The sequence below is a fragment of the Chiloscyllium plagiosum genome, unplaced genomic scaffold, assembly GCF_037043375.1.
Source record: "Chiloscyllium plagiosum isolate Xiang-an unplaced genomic scaffold, Cpla_swu_hap1 HiC_scaffold_15, whole genome shotgun sequence".
In the NCBI taxonomy this organism is placed as follows: domain Eukaryota; kingdom Metazoa; phylum Chordata; class Chondrichthyes; order Orectolobiformes; family Hemiscylliidae; genus Chiloscyllium; species Chiloscyllium plagiosum.
In genome coordinates this window covers 29,902,335-29,922,492 of record NW_028270153.1, presented here as the reverse complement: position 1 = coordinate 29,922,492, position 20,158 = coordinate 29,902,335, and the positions used below count along the sequence as shown (strand labels likewise).

At 40.6% G+C, this 20,158-nt stretch overlaps 1 protein-coding gene across 2 annotated transcripts in view; it reads right to left on the bottom strand.

Annotated features, from left to right (window-relative positions):
- nol4lb (nucleolar protein 4-like b) overlaps nt 1-20,158 on the bottom strand; it is a 521,420-nt gene that overhangs the window by 255,052 nt on the left and 246,210 nt on the right. The window contains exons 4-5 of one of the 2 annotated variants that reach the window (XM_087994840.1): nt 19,619-19,730; nt 19,401-19,510 (exon numbers count right to left, since the gene is read on the bottom strand). In XM_087994840.1, coding sequence (XP_087850966.1) covers nt 19,401-19,510; nt 19,619-19,730 — 222 coding nt within the window. Of the gene's footprint in view, nt 1-579; nt 705-19,400; nt 19,511-19,618; nt 19,731-20,158 lie in introns of those variants that run through there. The other variant, XM_087994841.1, reaches the window with a different exon arrangement.

Below are 20,158 nucleotides of genomic sequence, written 5' to 3'. Positions count from 1 at the left end.
CATTGGAGAAGAGTAACTTTTTAAGGGAATTGTAGATAACACGGAATAATCTAATCATGACTCCTGCAAAAGCCGGCCTTTACGCTGTGGTAATGAAAGGCAACAATAATTTAAATGTATGCTTAGGCTTTGCTGTAAGGATAGAAATGAAGAGGTAGAACGAAGGGCTGATCCCTTCTTTATTTCGTTAATTAAACTATGAAGGATTTAATTTGAGCGGATCAAAATGAAAGAAAAAAATCGTGTTTAGACATAATCATAGGGTATAAAACAAAAAAAGAAAGCAAAGGATAGTTTTACAAAAATACACAGCATTTTCTTTGAATCGATCGGATTTTTGTCAAGCAATCAGACTTCCTCGCGATCTCCACTGCAGACAAGAATGCCATTTAATAAGTAAGCTTTTATTTCGGCCAAGCATGCGCTTCTTAGACAAAATGGATCAGGTCATTGCATTTTAAAGCCAAGTCTAGTCCAGGGCTCCCTCTCCTTCTCCCTCCCTCACAACACACTGGCAGATCCGAAGCTGCTCCCACTTACTCCACTTCTCCCTGAAGATCGCCCTGCGCAGGCACTCACCTAATGCGCCGCTGGCTGAGCTCTGAAGTGTTGGGGTTGGTGGTAAGGGGAGTCGGGGGGGGGGGGGGGACAGGGAGGGGAGTTGTAGGTGGTGGACGGAGGGGGACGGGACGGTCGGCGGCTCCCTGGCGGGTTTGTAAAAGGAGGTGGGGGGGGGCTGGTGGGAATGGATGTGAGGACGTCCCGAGCGGAGGGATCCTGGTGAAGGCAGATTGGTGATCGTGGAGGTTGTCGTTGGCGGGGGGGGGGGGAGGAATGAAGAGTGGGAAGAAGCCGGCGACAGACGGAGCCGAGCCGAGCCGAGTAAAACCGAACCGAAAACCCGAGCTGACAGATGGGGATGGGGATTGGGATGGAGACGAGCGTTGACGTCACGCACTCAGCCGTACGGCGCGGCTCATTTGGCAGCCACTGGCCACCATAGCTCGCAGTCTGGCGGTTTCGGAGCAAGGGGCAGCCCGAGAGGGGCGGGGCATAGCCCTTAGCAACTCGAGATGGGGAGCTCGGCCTTAGCAACCGGGGGAAGAGGGTGGATCGTCGAATTGTCAGGGACTGGATGATCAGCCACTCGGCCGCACAGGGACGGGAAGCAGGTAAGTCTCCAGAAGGCAATAAAGGATTAGGGTCTGGTCAGAACCAATGGGCAAAGATCAATGGGGAATTAAAACAAAATCATCTCACTTTTTTTTATATACGTGGTCTTTAGGGTACGATGCCAGACGAAGTTATTACTTTAATGTTTTTCTTCTCAAAAGATACAATGAATTTTGCTGTGTACAGTCTGAAATAATGTATTTAAACTAGGCAAAACTGCAAATTTTCTGCAGTTTCCAAAACCCTATTTTCCAAAAACCACATTTTCTGATTGTAGCTTTCATATTAGTTGTACACAATAAAATATAGTTTATATCATAATATTGTTTAACCATAGGCAGAAGGATTTACAGAAGAAAAGTTAGGGGTAGAACCAGGCAAACTCATTAAAAATGGTTAGATGTGTGAAATTAGTTTACACTTGATGTTTGGCATATAGAAAAATGTACACCAACAACAATCAAGTTTACTGTTTTCAAAGTACTGTACAGACATTTTTACTTTTCTACAAGAGCTTTTTCATTTACATTAAAAATTCAGTAATGTGGCAACATAAAAAAGTTGCAAGGGAAAAAAAAGACTGATAACTTAAAATGCTTATTAAACAGTAATGTTATTTTGGGGGATAAAATTTCTTCCAGCATGAAAGTAATACAGTTCAATACATTATAAACATAAAGTTATTATAGAATGATAACAACACAAAAGGCCATCTGGCCAACCACGACTGTGCTACCTTGCTCTTTTCAACTGCAATTCCACTAGTCCCATTTCGCTGTCCTTACTCGAGGCAATTTTGTTTTACTTTTCAGATCTTTATCAATCTCATTTTGAACATTTTGATTGAATGTTCCTCTACCAAGCTCTCAGGCAGTACAGTCCACATCTTAACCATATGCTTTATCAAAAAAAAATTGTCTTCTTTGGATCGTTTACCATATATTTCAAATCTGATTCTTGACTCTCTGTGCAGGCCCCACTTGGTTTGGATGCCCACTTTCTCTTGTCTATCCATACAACAGAAGTCCTTTTTTTATTTAACCATTATCATAAACCTTTCCACACTCCCTCTCCTCATTCTTTCTGAAGGGTGATGCCCAGAAATGGACACAATATTCCAATTGAGACCTAAACTGTATTATAAATGGTTCATCATAATTCCTTGCCTTTGTATTCTACTTGTAAAGTTCAGGGTTTACATGTGGACTACTGTGAGCAGTTTTGATCCCCTTTATTTAAGGGCAAGTTATTATCTCATTGGCAGCAGTTCAGAGAAGGTTCACCAGGATGTTCCCTGGAATGAAGGTATTGTCTTATGTGTAAAAGTTAAGCATTAGGTTTGGGACTCTATTCAGTGGAATTTCAAAGAATAAGGGGTGAACTCATTGAGAAACATTTAATTCTTAAGGGGCTTGACAGGATAAATACTGAGAGGATGTTTCCCCTCAGGGGAGAGTCTAGGACAAAAGGGCATAGTCTCGCCATTAAGGGGTGCCAATTTAAGAGTGAGATGAAGAGGAATTTGTCCTCTCAAAGGGTTGAGAGTCTTTAGAACTCATTGCCACAGACAGCTGTGTGGGTAGAGTCCTTGTCCAGTAGGGGAATCAAGGATTTCAGGAATGCAAACATGAAAAATGTCAGATCAGCTATGATTCTGCTGAAAAGCAGAGCAGACCTGATAGGCCAAACAGCCTACTCCTGTTCCTGTTTCTTATGATCTTATGGATTCCTTACACTTTATTAATAACATTCTTAATGTGTCCTTCCATCTTCAATGATTTGTGCACACAGACCCTTGGGCCCCTCTCCTTCTGCAGTCTTTTAGAAATGTATCTTTTATTTCACATGCCCTCTTATTCTTCTTACTAAAATGTATCAGCTCATACTTCTGTGCATTAAATTACATTTGACATGTGACTGTCATTTCACCAGCCTTTCATGCCCTCTTAAAGTCCGGAAAATGCATAAAAGTGGATAACTCCCTGGACCTGATCAGGTGTTTGCTCGAATTTATGGGAAGCTAGGGAAGTGATTGCTGGGGTCCTTGCAGAGATATTTGTATCATCGATAGGCACAGGTGAGATGCTAGAAGATTGGAGGTTGGATAACATGGTGCCATTATTTAAAAAGGATGGTAAGGAAAAGCGAGGGAACTATAATCTGACGAGCCTGACATCAGTGGTGAGCAAGTTGTTGGAGGGGATTATGAAGGATAGAATTTACATGTATTTGGAAAGGCAAGGACTTATTGGGGATAGCCGACATGGCTTTGTGCATTGGAAATCATGTCCCACTAACTTGATTGAGTTTTTGAAGAAGTGACGAAGATGATTGATGAGGGCAGAGTCGTAGACATTGTCTGCATGTACTTCACCAAGGCGTTCGACAAGGTTCTGCATGGTAGACTGGTTAGCAAGGTTAGATCACAAAGAATACAGGGAGGGCTAGCCATTGGACACAAGATTAGCTCGAAGGTAGGAGACACAAGGTGGTGGTGTAGGGTTGCTTTTCAGACTGGAAGCCTGTGACCAATGGTGTGCCACATGAATTGGCATCGGGTCCACTGCTTTTTGTCATTTATATAAATGAGTTGGATAAGAATATAAGAGGTATGGTTTGCAGATGACAGGAAAATTGGTGGTGTAATGCAGCAAAGAGGGTTAGCTCAGATTACAGCAGAATCTTGATCAGATGAGCAAATAGGCTGAGTAGTGGCAGATGGGAGTTTAATTGAGATAAATGTGAGATGCTGCATTTTGGAAAGGCAAATCAGGGCGGTACTTGTTCACTTAATGGCAGGGTAAGGCAAGTGTTCCTGAACAAAGAGACCTTGGAGTGCTGGTTCATAGTTCATTAAAAGAGGAGTCGCAGATAGACAAGGTAGTGAAGAAGGTGTTTGCCTTTATTGGTCAGTGTATTGAGTTTAGGAGTTGGGAGGTCATGTTGCGGCTGTACATGACATCGGTTAGGCCACTTTTGGAATACTGCATTCAGTTTGGTCTCCCTGCCATAGGAAAGATGCTGTGAAACATGAAAGGGTGCAGAAAAGATTTACAAGGATGCCATGGTTGGAGTGTTTGAGCAATAGGAAGAGGCTGAATAAGCTGGGATTATTTTCCCTGGGGTGTCAGAAGCTGAGGCGTATCTTTACAGAGGTTTATAAAATATGGGGTAAATAGCCAAGATATTTTCATCAGGGTAGGGGAGTCTAAAATGAAAGGGCATAGGTTAAGGTGAGACAGGAAAGATTTAAAAAGGACCTGAGGGGCAACATTTTCACGCAGAGGGTGGTGCATGTATGGAATGAGCAGCCAGTGAAGGTGGTGGAGGCTGATACAATTACAACCTTTAAGAGGCGTCTGGATAGGTATAAGAATAGGAAGGGTTTAGAGGTATATAGGCCAAGTGCTGGCAAATGGGACTAGATTAATTTAGTATATATGGGTTGGCATGGACAAGTGGACCAAAGGGTCTGTTTCTGTGCAGTACATCTCTATGACTTCACACTTACCCGGATTAAACTCCTTCCTCCATTTCTCCGTCCATAATGCAACTGATCTATATCCTGCCGTATCCTTTGACTCGCAGTGAGTCTCTCTCTCTCTCACTGCACTCCCCAGGTTGTCTCCTCTGCCCTGACAAGGATAGAATCCCCTTAGTTCTCAACTTCCATCCCACCAATCTCCAGATACGGCACATCATCCTCTGACATATTTCCCTCCCCACTCCTATCAGCATTCCACAGAGCCCCTATGTTACTCCCTTGTTAGGTCCACGCCCCCCCCCCCCACCAACCCACCCTCTGCTCCCGGCACTTTTCCTTGGTAAAGCCTGAGCCCACAGCTCCCCCTTCACCTCCATTCAAGGGCCCAAAGAAACATCCACATCCGGCAGAGATTTTCCTGCATGTGCAAACACCTCATCTACTGTGTCCATTGCTCTTGATGTGGTCTCCTCTACATTGGGGAGATAGGATGCCAACACACGGAACGTTTCAGAGAACATCTCCGGGACACATGCACCAAACAACCCCGCCACCCTGTGGCTGAACACTTCAACTCCCCTTCCCATTCCGCCAAGGACATCCAATTCCTGGGCCTCTTCCACCGCCAAATCCCAGCTACTCGACACCTGGAGGAAGAACGCCTCATCTTCCACCTTGGGACACTCCAACCACATGGCAGCAACAACGACCAGTTTTGTCAACTACCCTCCCCCCATCTCATCCCAGATCCAATCCTCCAACTTGGAACCACCCTCTTGAACTGTCCTACCTGTCCATCTTTCTTCCCACCTGTTCACTCCACTCTCCGCTCTGACCTATCACCATCAACCCCCCCCCCCCCCACCTGCAATATACCTATCGCCTTCCCAGCTAACTTCCCCCAGTCCCAAGCCCCCAACCCCCCCCTCCTATTTATCTCTCAGTCCCCTTCCCCCCTCCACAATCCTGATGCAGGGCTTATGCCCGAAATGTTGATTTTCCTGAACTTCGGATGTTGCCTGACCTGCTGTGCTTTTCCAGCGCCACACTTTTCAACTCTCATAGTCACATGTCTTGCCTGGTCCAGTTGAGTTTGTGCTGAATGGTGATCCCTAGGATGTGACTGTAGAGAATTCAATTACCATAATGCTGTTGAACGTTAAAGTGAGCCTGTTAGGAATACAGAACTTTGGAGCAGGACTAGACTATTTGAATTTTCAAATCTATTCCCCCATTCGAAAGATCATGACTGGTCTCGTTGTGGTGTCATCTACATTTCCTATTTGCACCCCAGAACCCTTGACTCCTTGTCTTTCAAGGTTCCCTCTTGAAGATGATTGGCACCTGGCATTTATGTGGTGTCAATTTTATGTGCCACTTAATAGCCCAAGCGTGAATGTAGTCCTGGTCCTGCTGCATACAGAAATGCTTTATTATTTGAGAAATGGTGAATGAAACTGAACACTTTGCAATAATTGCTGCACATTCCCATATGATGGAAGGAAGTTCATTGGTGAAACAGTTGAAAATGAATAGGCCTAGGACATTGTTCTGACAACCTCCTGAGCAATGTCTTTAGGCTCAAGTGATAGGCTTCCAGCAACCACAACCATCTTCCCCTATTTTAAATATGGCTCCAGGCTTTGGAGAGCTTTCCTCCTTATTCCCACTAACTTCAATTTTACTCAGTCACTTTGCAGCAATACTTGGTTGAATGCTGCGTTGATTTCATTTGCAACCACTTTCAATTCAGCTTGAACCCCTTTGCCAACATCTTTCTATGTTGAGTCCTTCTGGTTCAAAGATAGGGATGTTACCACTGTGCCATAAGAACCTTAAAGTATGATTGCATGGTGATACTGCAGTTCAGTTGAGAGTTGTGAATAGTGGTTTTGCAACAGTGAGACCAATTAAACAGAAAGTGAGAGTTATTTCTATTCCAAAACACCACAGAGAAATGACAATAAGGGAAGGGAGTGAAATCCATGAGTATAATGCAAAATCAGCTTCAAAAGTATGACCTCCTCACCAAATAGATAAAGATATCCATCTAACACAGGATAAAGTTAAATCTACTTTGAAAGCAAAGAGACTCGTGACTAAAGAATAAATTACAACATTCACAGGGATGATTTGATTTCATTTTAACTTCAACCGGACTTAGCTAACATACTGTACCAACTGTTCAAAGATGAAATAGCTTGGATGTGCCTCTAGACTGCCAAAAGGCATTTAAATGTGAAGAAAATACTGACTAACGATAGCACTCTGATCCCAAGAAATAACTGGTTTTAGTGTGAGATATCTCACCACTGGAGTTGTGTTTTTTCATTCACAGAATGAAAGCATCATAGGGTCACAGAGTCATAGAGATGTACATCACGAAAACAAACCCTAGTCCATGCCGATCAGATATCTAAACCTAATGTAGTCCCACTTGCCAGCACTTGGCCCATATCTCTCTAAAACCTTCCTATTCATATGCCCATCCAAATGCCTTTTAAATCTTGCAATTGTACCAGCCTTCACCACTTCCTCCGGCAGCTCATTCCAAACACGCACCACTCTTTGCATGGAAAAGTTGCCCCTTAGATCCCTTTTATATCTTTCCCCTCTCATCCTAAACCTATGCCTTCCAGTTCTGGACTCCCCAATCCCAGAGAACATACTTTGTCTATTTATATTATCCATGCCCCTTATGATTTTATAAAGCTCTATGAGGTCACACCATAGCCTTCGACGGTCCAGGGAAAACAGCCTATTCGACCTCTCCCCATAGCTCAAATCCTCCAACCCTGGTAACATCCTTGTAAATCTTTTCTGAACCCTTTCAAGTTTCACAACATCCTTCCAATAGGAAGGAGACCAGAATTGCATGCAGTATTCCAAAACTGGCTGAACGAACGTCGTACAGCCACAACATGACCTCCTAACTCCTATACTCAATGCTCTGACCAATAAAGGAAAGCATTGCAAACACCTTCTTCACTATCCTACCTACCTGCGAATCTACTTTCAAGGAGCTCTGAACTTGCACTCCAAGGTCCCTTCGTTAGGCAACGCTCCCTAAGACCTTACCATTAAGTGTATAAGTCCTGCTAAGAGATGCTTTCCAAAAATGCAGCACCTCATATTTATCTAAATTAAACTCCATCTGCCACTCCTCAGCTCATTGGCCCATTTGATCAAGATCCAACAGTAATCTGAAGTAAACTTCCTCGCTGTCCACTACACTTTCAATTTTGGTGTCATTGAAAACTTACTAACTATGTCTCCTATGTTCATATCCAAATCATTTATATAAATGATGAAAAGTAGTGGATCCAGCGCCGATCCTTGTGGCACACCACTGGTCACAGGCCTCCAGTCTGAAAAACAACCCTCCACCACCACCCTCTGTCTTCTACCTTTGATCCAGTTCTGTATCCAAATGGCTAGTTCTCCCCATATTCCATGAGATCTAACCTTGCTAACCAGTCTCCCATGGGGAACATTGTCAAATGCCTTACTGATAATAGATCACGTCCACCGCTCTGCCCTCGCCGATCCTCTTTGTTACTTTTTCAAAAAACTCAATCAGGTTCGTGAGACATGATTTCCCATGCACAAACCCATGTTTACAGCGAAAATTTAGAATGGTGTGTTGCCTCCCTGGTGCCAGGATCAAGGATATCTCAGAGAGAGTGCAGAATGTTCTCAAAGGGGAGAGGGACCAGCAGGAGGTCATTGTACACATTGGAACCTTAGACATAGGAAGGGAAAAGGATGAGATTCTGAAGGGACAATATAGAAAGTTAGGCAGGAATTTAAAAAGGAGGTCCTCGATAGTAGTAATATCTGGGTAACTCCTGGTGCTAGGAGCTAGTAAGGGTAGGAATAGGAGGATAGAGCAGATGAATGCATGGAGCTGGTGTATGGGAGAACAATTCACACTTTTGGATATTGGGATCTCTTCTGGGGTAGAAGTGACCTGTACAAGAAGGATGGATTGCACCTGAATTGGAAGTGGACCAATATACCTGCAGGGAGATTTGCGAGAGTTGCTCAGGAGGATTTAAACTATTTGGGGTGGTGGGCGTGGTGGGGATGGACCACGGGTCGGGTGCAGGGAAGTAATGAGGAAAGAGATCAATCCTAGACTGGTACAGTTGAGAAAAGAAGCGAGTCAAACAGTCAGGACAGACAGGAACAAAGTAGAAAACAAGGTAGGACTGACAAATTAAACTGCATTTACTTCAATGCAAGGGGCCTTACAGGGAAGACAGATGAACTCAGAGCCTGGTTAGGAACATGGGACTGGGATATCAAAGCAATTACAGAAACATGGCCCAGGGATGGATAGGACTGGCAGCTTAATGTCCCAGGATGCAAATGTTATGGGAGGGATAGAAAGGGAGGCAAGAGAGGAGGGGGAGCCGCATTTTTGATAAGAGATAGCATTACAGCTGTACTTAGGGAGGATATTCCCAGAAATGTATCCAGGGAAGTTATTTGGGTGGAAATGAGAAATAAGGAAGTGATGATCATCTTACTGGGATTGTATTATTGACCCCCGAATAGTCAGAGGGAAATTGAGAAACAAATTTGTAAGGAGATTTCTGTTATCTGTAAGAAAAATAGGGTGGTTATTAGAGGGAATTTTAACTTTCCAAACATAGACTGGGACTGCCATAGTGTTAAGGATTTAAATGGAGAGGAATTTGTTAAGTGTGTACAAGAAAATTTGCTGATTCAGTATGTGGATGTACCTACTAGAGAAGGTGCTAAACTTGACCTAGTCTTGGGAAATAAGGCAGGGCAGGTGACGGAGGTGTCAGTGGGGTGGCACTTTGGGGCCAGCGACCATAATTCAAGTAGTTTTAAAATAGTGATGGAAAAGGATAGAGCCGATCTAAAAGTTGAAGTTCTAAATTGTAGAAAGGCTAATTTTGACGGTTTTAGGCAAGAACTTTCAAAAGCTGATTGGGGGCAGATGTTCCCAGGTAAAGGGACGGCTGGAAAATGAGAAGCCTTCACAAATGAGATAACGAGAGTCTAGTGACAGTATATTCCTGTTCGGATGAAAGGAAAGGATGACAGGTGTAGGGAATGCTGGATAACTAGAGAAATTGAAGGTTTGGTTAAGAAAAAGAAGGAAGCATATGTCAAGTATAGACAGGAGAGATTGGGTGAATCCTTGGAAGACTATAAAGGCAGTAGGAGTACACTTAAGAGGGAAATCAGCAAGGGAAAAAGGGACATGAGATAGCTTTAGCATATAGGGTTAAGGAGTATCCAAAGGGTTTTTACAAATACATTAAGGACAAAAGGGTAACTAGGGAACGAATAGGGCCCCTCAAAGATCAACAAGACAGCCTTTGTGTGGAGCCGCAGGAGATACTAAATGAGTGTTTTGCATCAGTGTTTACTGTGGAGAATGATATGGAAGATATAGAATGTGGGGAAATAGGGTCATAGAGATGTACAGCATGAAACAGACCCTTCGGTCCAACCCGTCCATGCCAACCAGATATCCCAACCCAATCTAGTCCCACCTGCCAGCACCTGGCCCATATCCCTCCAAACCCTTCCTATTCATATACCCATCCAAATGCCTCTTAAATGTTGCAATACCACCCTCTGTGTGAGAAAGTTGCCCCTTAGGTCTCTTTTATATCTTTCCCCTCTCACCCTAAACCTATGCCCTCTAGTTCTGGATTCCCCTACCCCAGGGAAAAGACTTTGACTATTTATCCTATCCATGCCCCTCATAATTTTGTAAACCTCTATATGGTCACCCTTCAACCTCCAATGCTCCAGAGAAAACAGCCCCAGCCTGTTCGGCCTATAGCTCAAATCCCCCAACCCTGGCAATATCCTTGTAAATCTTTTCTGAACCCTTTCAAGTTTCACAACATCTTTCCGAGAGGAAAGAGACCAGAACTGCATGCAATATTCCAACAATGGCCTAACCAATGTCCTGTACAGCCACAACGTGACCTCCCAACCCCTGTACTCAATACTCTGACCAATAAAAAAAAGCACACCAAATACGTTCTTCACTATTCATCTACCTCCGACTCCACTTTCAAGGAGCTATGAACCTGCACTCCAAGGTCTCTTTGTTCAAAAACACTCCCTAGGACCTTACCATTAAGTGTATAAGTCCTGCTAAGCTTTGCTTTCCCAAAATGCAGCACCTTGCATTTATGTGACATCTTGAAAAATGTCCATATGACAGAGGAGGTGGTGCTGGAAGTCTTGAAATGCATAAAGGTGGATAAATCGCCAAGACCTGATCAGGTGTACCCTAGAACTCTGTGGGAAGCTAGGGAAGTGATTGCTGGGTCCCTTGCTGAGAAATTTGTATCATCGATAGTCACAGGTAAGGTGCCAGAAAACTGGACGTTGGTTAACACGGTACCACTATTTCAGAAAGGTGGTAACGACAATCTAGGGAACTATAGACTGGTGAGCCTGATGTCAGTGGTGGGCAAGTTTTTGGAGGGAATCCTGAAGGACAGGATTTACACAAATTTGGAAAGGCAAGGACTGATTAGGCTGAGCCAGCATTTATTGCCCATCCTTAATTGTTAAGAGTCAACCATATTGCTGTGGATCTGGAGTCTCATGTGAGCCAGACCAGGTAAGGATGACAGTTTTCTTCCCTAAAGGTCATTCTGACAATCAACAATGGTTTCATGGTCAATTAAGCTCTTAAGTCCAGAGTTTTTATTATTAAATTCAAATTCTACCATCAGCCATGGTGGGATTTGAATCCAGGTCCCTATAACATTACCTAGATCTCTGGACGAACAGTCCAACAGTGATACCACTAGGCAATCACCACTCCCCTATGTTATTCAAGATTGTAATGGAAGATTGTCTGGATTGAAAGACCTGTTGTTTCTGCTTCACATTCATCAATGAAGCCAGAGTGATGTCACTCACAAGGTGAGACAGAAACGTAATCATCACAGAACATAAAATCCCTACAGTATCGAAGCAGGCCATTTAGCCCACTAAGCTAAAACTGACCCTCTGAAGAGCATTCCACCCAGACCCAGCCCCCTTCCTATCTCTGTAACCCTGCATTCCCCAAGGCTAATCCAACCAACGTGTACATCCCTGAATACTACAGGCAATTTAGCATGGAAAAATCCAGAGGAAGTTCAAGCAGATATGGGGAGAATGTGCAAACTTCACACAGTCATCCAAAGGTGGAGTCAAACCTGGATTCCTGGTGCTGTGAGGTAGCAGTGCTAACCACTGAGCCACTGTGCCACATTCAGGTGGTATTACAAAATTCTTCAACTACCTGTATGATAGAAAATTCACTTTGTTAATTAACCACCAAGTCCTTAAATTCATATTTGGTTCAAAAACAGGCTACGATCTCACAGTAACATGACTTCAGAGGTGGATTTGATTTTAATGACTCCTTGGTACAATGTTAAAAATATGAAATTTAGTCGGTAGATCATTATAATGTGGATGCACTTGAGATTGATTCGTTCTTAGCTTGTAACCCGTACATTACTTTCCATATATAAATGACATGCCATTGTTTTCTAGAGAAATTAATTAAGAAGGTCCCAGGGATGTAGTGCTCAGTGAAATGCTCAATTATTTCATGAATAGATGGCCTGAACAGTGTGATGAGAAACAACAGCAATATCTCACACATAGTAATGAAGGGTGTTTATCAATGCTGTAACTGCTGGGGTTTATTTATAGTATTCCACCAAATTCTAGTGAAAGATTGTTGGGGAAACAACATCAAAAGCACACAGGGATTGTCTGTATGAAAGTGGTAGCAAGAAACTGATTTTGGTATCCAAAATTAGACAGAGATATTGAAGAATTATTGAAAAGTATGTCTCTAGAATGAGAAATAATGCATCCAAAGTTCATTGGTTCAACACAAGGAAATCATGCAAAGAAGTATTTGTTGATTTCTTTGAAATAGATGACAGAATTCCTTATTTTGGTGGATATGTACAGCAGGTGGATAAATGCTGAGTTTATACCACAAGTGAAAAAACTTTTGCAATTTTGAAAAGTTGGCTTCCTACTTGTGGGTTGCCAGAGATGATGGTGCCTGACAGTGATCCACTGTTTGTCAGAAATGTTGAAAATATTTCTAGGAATGAAGTCAGTCCCCATATAATCTAGCACGGAATGCTACAAGTATACAGATTCTGAAGACACGTTGCAAATGCGTTTGCAATGTATTAAGCTAAGTAATGATTCCTATGATCCACCTCAATAGGCTCAACATTTTTATGTTTCTTTCAAAATAACCCCACAATCTACAACAGGTTGCTCATGTTATGAGTTAGTGTTCAGAACTCCTCCAAAGGTTTCATTTGTTTAAGACTGTCATTAGTATCAAATCAGTAGAAAATCAACACAAAGTGAGTCATAATAAAACAAGACAGGACATTTGGAGCGATCACTGCTAATCAGGAGATCCTTGTGAAAGGTGGACAAGATGGAAAAGAGAAGTATGTGATTGCAGCTGGTGTAAAGAGACAAAACACACTAATATATCTACTGAAGACTGAAGGGAAATACTATTAGTGTCATGCAGATCATTTGCCTGAAAAGAAATCTAATCAATGGAAGCCATGGTAATCATTCTGTAATCCACATTTCTACTACAGTCAAGGGAAAGTTATAAGAAAATTGAAAGTTTGCCAGTGTCACAGAAATCACCAGTAAAGCATGTAAGTAAAGTCATCAAGTAAAAACAAAATACTATGGATGTTGAAAGTCTGAAACAAACATAGAAAATGCTGGAGAAACTCAGGAGGTCTGGCAGCATCTGTGGTGAGAAGAACAGAGTTAACCATTCAAACCTGGTATGACCCTTTTTCAGAAGCAAAATGGGTCAAACATGTCCTCTTTATCAAGCTTTTAAATTTCTGTCTGTGGGCCTCTGGCATCAACTCAGATGCATTCGGTACTGCAGTTTTTACTTTCACATAATCACACAAGTGCTCTGCTGAGATAAATCCAAAGACTTCCTTTCTAAAACAATTTATCGAAGCATAGCCCACTGTTCTTTACACAAATTCAGATTTGTGGTGAATTTCTTAAAGGACACAGTATATTCGCAGTCCATTCTCACTAAAATGAGGTAGTAGAAGTTGTTAATTAAATCAAAATTAAGAAAATTTCTCTTTGAGGAAGCCTCGTATCCCCTCATCACCTCAAGTTTGTGAAATCCGAACTAACGTTCCATTTTGACATGTTTCCTCTCTTGATAATTTCTCTCTAAGTTAATCTTGCTTAGTTTTACCCTTTTAATTCTGGCCAGTTGCAGTTGGGCACTGACAGATTTGATCCTTTCCTCCTCGAACTTCAAATACCTACCAAGACTTCAAGGATCCAGACCCTTTTAGCTCCCAATCACACATTAATCCCCACGAGCTCTACTACAGCCTGTGAATCATCTTTTTGCAACTATTCACAACTCGGAGTCAGAACTTTCCTTTCAGCAAAGGCTTGAGTTTCAAAGATATTCATGTCAATTTCCTAATTCAGTATAGCAACACCGAATGTGAAATCTTGTTTAAATTCTGAAAAATTTCTTGAACTTCAATCTCTGGGTTCATATCCCAGATCTAACCCCAATTTTTGTTACATTTCACACAGGATAAACCTATCGCGTAAATCAAAATATTCAAATTTACTGAATGACCTGCATATGTAGAAATTACCAACAGGGTTCTTTGTATTGTAAACTTTAACACAAATCAGCACCAGTACAAATCAAACATGAATAAACAGGCAAAATATATTTTAAATAGAAAGGTAGATTGGTATAATTGATTTGATTTATTTATTATCTTGTGTATTTTGTGACAAAATACACGTGAAAAATGTTGTGAAGTGTAGTCACTCTCTAGTGCCATCTTAAAATACAGAAAAATAAATCAAACCATAGAATATAAAGGCAGAAAAATAAGTGTTCATCTTTACAGTCCTCCTTATTAAATGCTCCACGATGGGCCATGGGCCTGGTAGCCAGGCACAAGCCCCCTTTTGCCATGATGATTTCATTGGAATGCAAGTTGTGTCTTCAGCACCATCTCACCTCCACTGATGCCATTGCCACTATGAGTCCTCGCTGGACCTTGCCAATGCAGACGCCACCAATGCCACCAGATACTGCTCCAGCCCAAACTCTCCTCCACCGACACAATGAGTTTGCTTCAGGTCTACCTCGCCAATGCCACCGGGTCCCATACTGGGCCCAGCCTCACCTCTGCCACCACTTCCATGAATCTGAGCTGGAGACAGATGCCACTAGGAATTCACACTCGCCTCCACCACAGCAGCCATGATTCAGCACTAGGACTGCCTCGTCGATATAAAAGCTGCCAGGATCTCAAACTCACCTCGTCCACAGTAATGAGTCCGTACAGGGCTCACTTACTGACCACAGTTGATGCTGTCGCCACGACCAAGTTCTTCAACAGAGAGGTAAATAAAATAAGATTAAACAAAGAAGAGGAGAAAAAAGAACAAAAGGAAAAGCAGACCGAGTGCGTGAGCTGTGGGCTCAGAAACCCTATTCCACTGCCATCTTACTGGGAGAGTTTTTGCTGGAACAAAGGTACATCACGTGAAACCCCCAACTACATTAGAATTAGAATATCCTTTGCAAGGTTTGTGAAGGTTTGTAGCTCAGGTTGAGATTTAGTGTGTAGGTTTGCTCACTGAGCTGTAGGTTTGATATCCAGATGTTTCGTTACCTGGCTAGATAACATCATCAGTGGCGACCTCCAAGTGAAGCGAAGCTGTTGTCTCCTGCTTTCTATTTATATCTTTCTCCTGGATGGGGTTCCTGGGTTTGTGGTGATGTCATTTCCTGTTCATTTTCTGAGGGGGCTTCCACACATGGTCTGACTGCCTGCGCCAGACCCCAGCCCAAAAACCATTCCTGCTTCGCTCCAAGCCTCCAGTGCACTCTGCACCAGCTCTCAGCTGCTCCAAGTTTTCTCTGCCACTCTCTTCCCTGTGCCAGCCTCTGCACGGGGACTAGCTTCTTCTTGTAGACCTCCGCTCCAGGACTCACTTCCCCTTGTCGGACTCAACTCCAGGATTTGCTCCTGCTACTTCCACAGAAATGGAGCTTTATGAGCTAAATAGTTTCCCTTTATGTTTTCTTTATTCATGCAGGGTAGGTAAGGGGTCCTTTGTTCACTTTTTCATTTACATGGACACAATTATCATCAGATAATATTTTTCAGGTTATTTCAATCCTTATATTGTAATGTTCCAAAGTTTTTTTTTAAACTAATAACAGTCATGTTCACTTTCTGGCCACTTCTACGCAAACACACACATTTGCATTTCTGCGCTATTCATGAAGCTATCAAAGTTTTATTCGTTTTTTGCCAGTTGCACACTACTTTGAACAGACCATGTCTTCTTCTTGACCAAACACAAAAACATAGGAACATTCTGTGCTCCTCTTTCTGTCTCTGACTACTTTCTCATCAATGTCTGCATTTTGGATTGATAGCTTTCACCATTTCCTGCTTCCCCTGTCCTCTGCCCTAGCTTCTCTGCTTGTAGCTTTCTTTTCTGTATGCAGCTCCTGTTTATGTTTGCCAGACACATGGTTTTTGTATGTTAACTTTCTTTGGTTCTGCTTCCAGATCCAGGTTGCAAGGGCAAGTATTAATTATCCAAGAAAATTATAATTAATCCCTTTAAAATTGATACATACGCTTAAAGATCGTTCTCAAGAGTTCTTACAAATAATTACAGATTCCACAGACATTTTAAAGACATTCCAAATTTCCCTTACTGTACTGCATCTGTGGTCATTACAAGATATATTTGCTGAAATAAAAACAAAAGAAAATGCTGAAAATACTGAGCAGATCAAGCAACATCCGTAAAGAGAAACTGAACTAACATTTCAAATTAATGATTTTTCACCAAAACTGAAGACAGACAGAAACATAAGAGATGTTAAGTTAGTATAAGGTGGAAGAAAATAGAAGAAAAATACAAGTCTGTTCGGGTGGAGGTGCAGAAACATCAACTAATGAAAAACTTCATGATGTTACAGTCAGAGAATGGTAATGATATAGTAAAGAAATAAAAGTTGTATCCAGAATCTGTATATAGAAGCCATATAAAATACATGAATATAGCATGAAGGGATAAAGAAATAAATAAGCCAGAAGAAAACATAGAACAAGATGGAGGCAGATGTTGCAATATAAAGTTGTTGAACTCAATATTGAGCCCAGAAGGCTATAGAGTAATAAAAGATGAAACGATGTTTCTTGAATTTGCATTGAGTTTCATTGGTAACTGTTCCATTGTATACTTTAATAAGTTTGCTTGATAATTGGGTGCAAGTTAGTTTAGTTGGCTAGAAAGCTAGCACATGGATCTGATCAACACCCTTAACAGGGTTTGGTTTCCATTCTAGCTGAGATAAACTTGGATCTACCTTAATGCCATTTTCTAAACAAGCCCCATATCATTTACTGTTTTTAATATCTGTAAATCTATTGATCTCTATCTTTAATGTATTCAATTACTGAACTCAACAAAGTTCTCCAGAGTACTGAATTTCAAAAATTCGTAATCCTCTGAATGAAGAAATTTCTCCTCATCTCAGTCCTATTTAACGTGTGTTGTTGGCATCACTTTGCATCACAATACAGCCCTCCAACCAACTGAACTAACTGAACCATTGATACGTTTCCATAAACACAAAGGACATGAAATTGCAGAATGTAACAACTAAATACACCCAAAATAAATTAAAGTGATACATTAAGATAGAAGTGAATTTTTAATGACATAGATACATACAATATCTATAGTTTTAAACTTTAATTTCATAAGTGAGGAGAGTCTCCATTTTAAATTGAATTTATTAGAATTTAGTTATTATTAAATTTTAATAAATCTTTAGTTGTTTCTTTCTCTCATATCACTTGTTTTTAATTCTAGCTTTATTTCTGTTTCTTTTGCTTCCTAGACATGATTGTACATTGAACTCAATAATATAACTATCAAGCAGGGGGGTGTGGGATGGTCAGGATGAAAGAAAAGGGAGAAAGAAAATTGGCCAGGCAAGAGGTTATTAAGAGGATCAAGTTTTTGCGTGTGTTTGAGGCAGCACAAAAGCCCCTTCCAAAACAAAGTCAGCCCTGGTGTTAAATAATGATCAAGCAAAAGTTCCAATGTTAAGTGTACACATTGATCCTTTCCTATTATATCTGCAATGTGACAGGAAAATGCTGCTAAATGAGACAACTGAAAATAGGGACTTACTGTATATACAGGTATGTCATGTTGTTCCAAATGTTCTTTGTTATTTTATCAATTGAATTATGCCTTAACTTCCATAATAATAGCAAATATAGTGACTTTGTGTGCTGCTGAGGCCATAGGAATCACTAACTACTTTAGAAAAGATTGTAAAACTGTCTAAAAATTGCCAAGGTAATCATTATTGTACAATTATTTAATTTTGTTTGAAATTCTGGTTAAGTGACTTCAACTGACAGCATTGAGATGTGCATTGTATTTCACAACTTTTTCAAATACATTTCAAGCAGAAATTTGCCAAAATTATCAAGAAATAAGTGTAAACATTTCTATGAACTATTGAAATGTATATTGTTTTAAAATAAATGCACTAATTACAAATCTTAAACACAAGAGGGCAAGCTTGACTCAGACAGCTACCTGATTTTATATATAATAAATAACTTATCTCAAACTATACAATGTGAAAATGCAAAAATACCTTGTTATTCAGCTGCTATGAAACATGAACTTTATTAGATAAACATACAAATGTATTTTGTTTTTAATATTTCTTGCCTCTTCTATGACATAACTTATTTGCTCCTGGCTCAAAGCTCCTCTATATTTTCCTTTACCCCTTTGACCTGCTCCCAGGCCTCTGGGAATATTACATTTGAATTTGGGCAATAGTTGTATAGCAAGAACAAAACAAAAGAGGAAGAGCAGTCATCAGGCCATAAGATATAGGAGCAGAATTAGGCCATTCATATCATCAAGTCTGCTCCACCATTTGATCATGGCTGATATGTTTTTCAACATCATTCTCTGCCTTCTCCCTGGAACCTTGGATCCGCTTACTAATCAAGAATATATCTATCTCTGTCTTAAATACATTGAATCAGTTGGCATTCATATCCTTCTGTGACAATGAATTCCACACATTCACCACTCTCCAGCTGAATTAATTCTTCCTCATCGCTATTCTAAAGAGTCATCCCTTCACTCTGAGGCTGTGGTCTCAGTTCCTAGACTTTCCTACTAGTAGAAAAAATGTTTATGCATTTTTTTTTCATACTAATACAAGAAAGGCTTTCCAGTTTTCCATGTTTATTTTTAATACAATAGACTGGTAAATTAAATATTATTTATTTTTTAAAATCATCACAGAAATCAATAAAATGCTAAAACAGTAAAAGTGTAATTGTTTAGTCCTGTCTGTAAATATGTTATTCACTCAACAAAGAAAACATGAATGTAAACCATTTTGGCATACTTTTCATACAAAATTATGCAGGCACGTAGTTTTTAATTAGCCCAAAGAAACAATAGACGGTTCTTTGTGACAATATTTCAAATTTATCCAAGGTAATTATAAAACGTTGTATTAAATGGATGTTTTTCAATTAAACCATTTAAATTATTAATATAACTAAAAGTAGTATGAATTGTCATCATTATTTGTCAAACTTACCAGGTGATGAGGTGTACTCATAAACTGGAGTTTCATCTGCTTCAAGTATGTGGCAGTAATGGGCATATTATAATCTATCACGCCAGCCAGTGAGGAAGGTCTTTCATTTTCTGAAAAATGTATAAAATAAACTGCATTATTATTTATCTTTTACACGTGGCAGAAAGAAAGTTAACTATTCCATTTAAAAAAATGTTCAATAAATATCCAGCATTTACCTTTTGAGTCCACACCATTCGGGTTTATGTGCATTCGTTTTTGACATTCTGTGCAGCTCATCAAAAACCTGGTCACTGCTTCTCTTGGGAGAAATGCATATGTCTCAGCAATCTGGTTTTGAGAAATGGAGAATATTTTAGTTAGAATGAACTACTATTTGATTTACAAAGGCAATCTGTAATTGAAGGCATAAAATAGTGCTGGACAGACAAGGAACCTTTCTTCATGCTTATTAAACACCTGTCATTTCAACACTAGGTCTGTGTAACCATTGGGTGTTAGTGTTTGTAGATTAAAATAAAATTGTTGCTGCAGTTAAAGATTTCACTGGTTGCTACAGAAACCAAATACATCTTGGAATGATTTAAACAATTTATTGCTACATCATATGATTTATTGTTCAGGTTCACTCGTGAAATCACTTTAAATGTAAGCAATTATAGCTGAGTTGCAGATATTCTTACATGATTATTGCAAGGTTTAAAATAATTTTGTTCATTGTTAGTAGAAACCTGGTTGAAAATATTGCTTTGTTGATG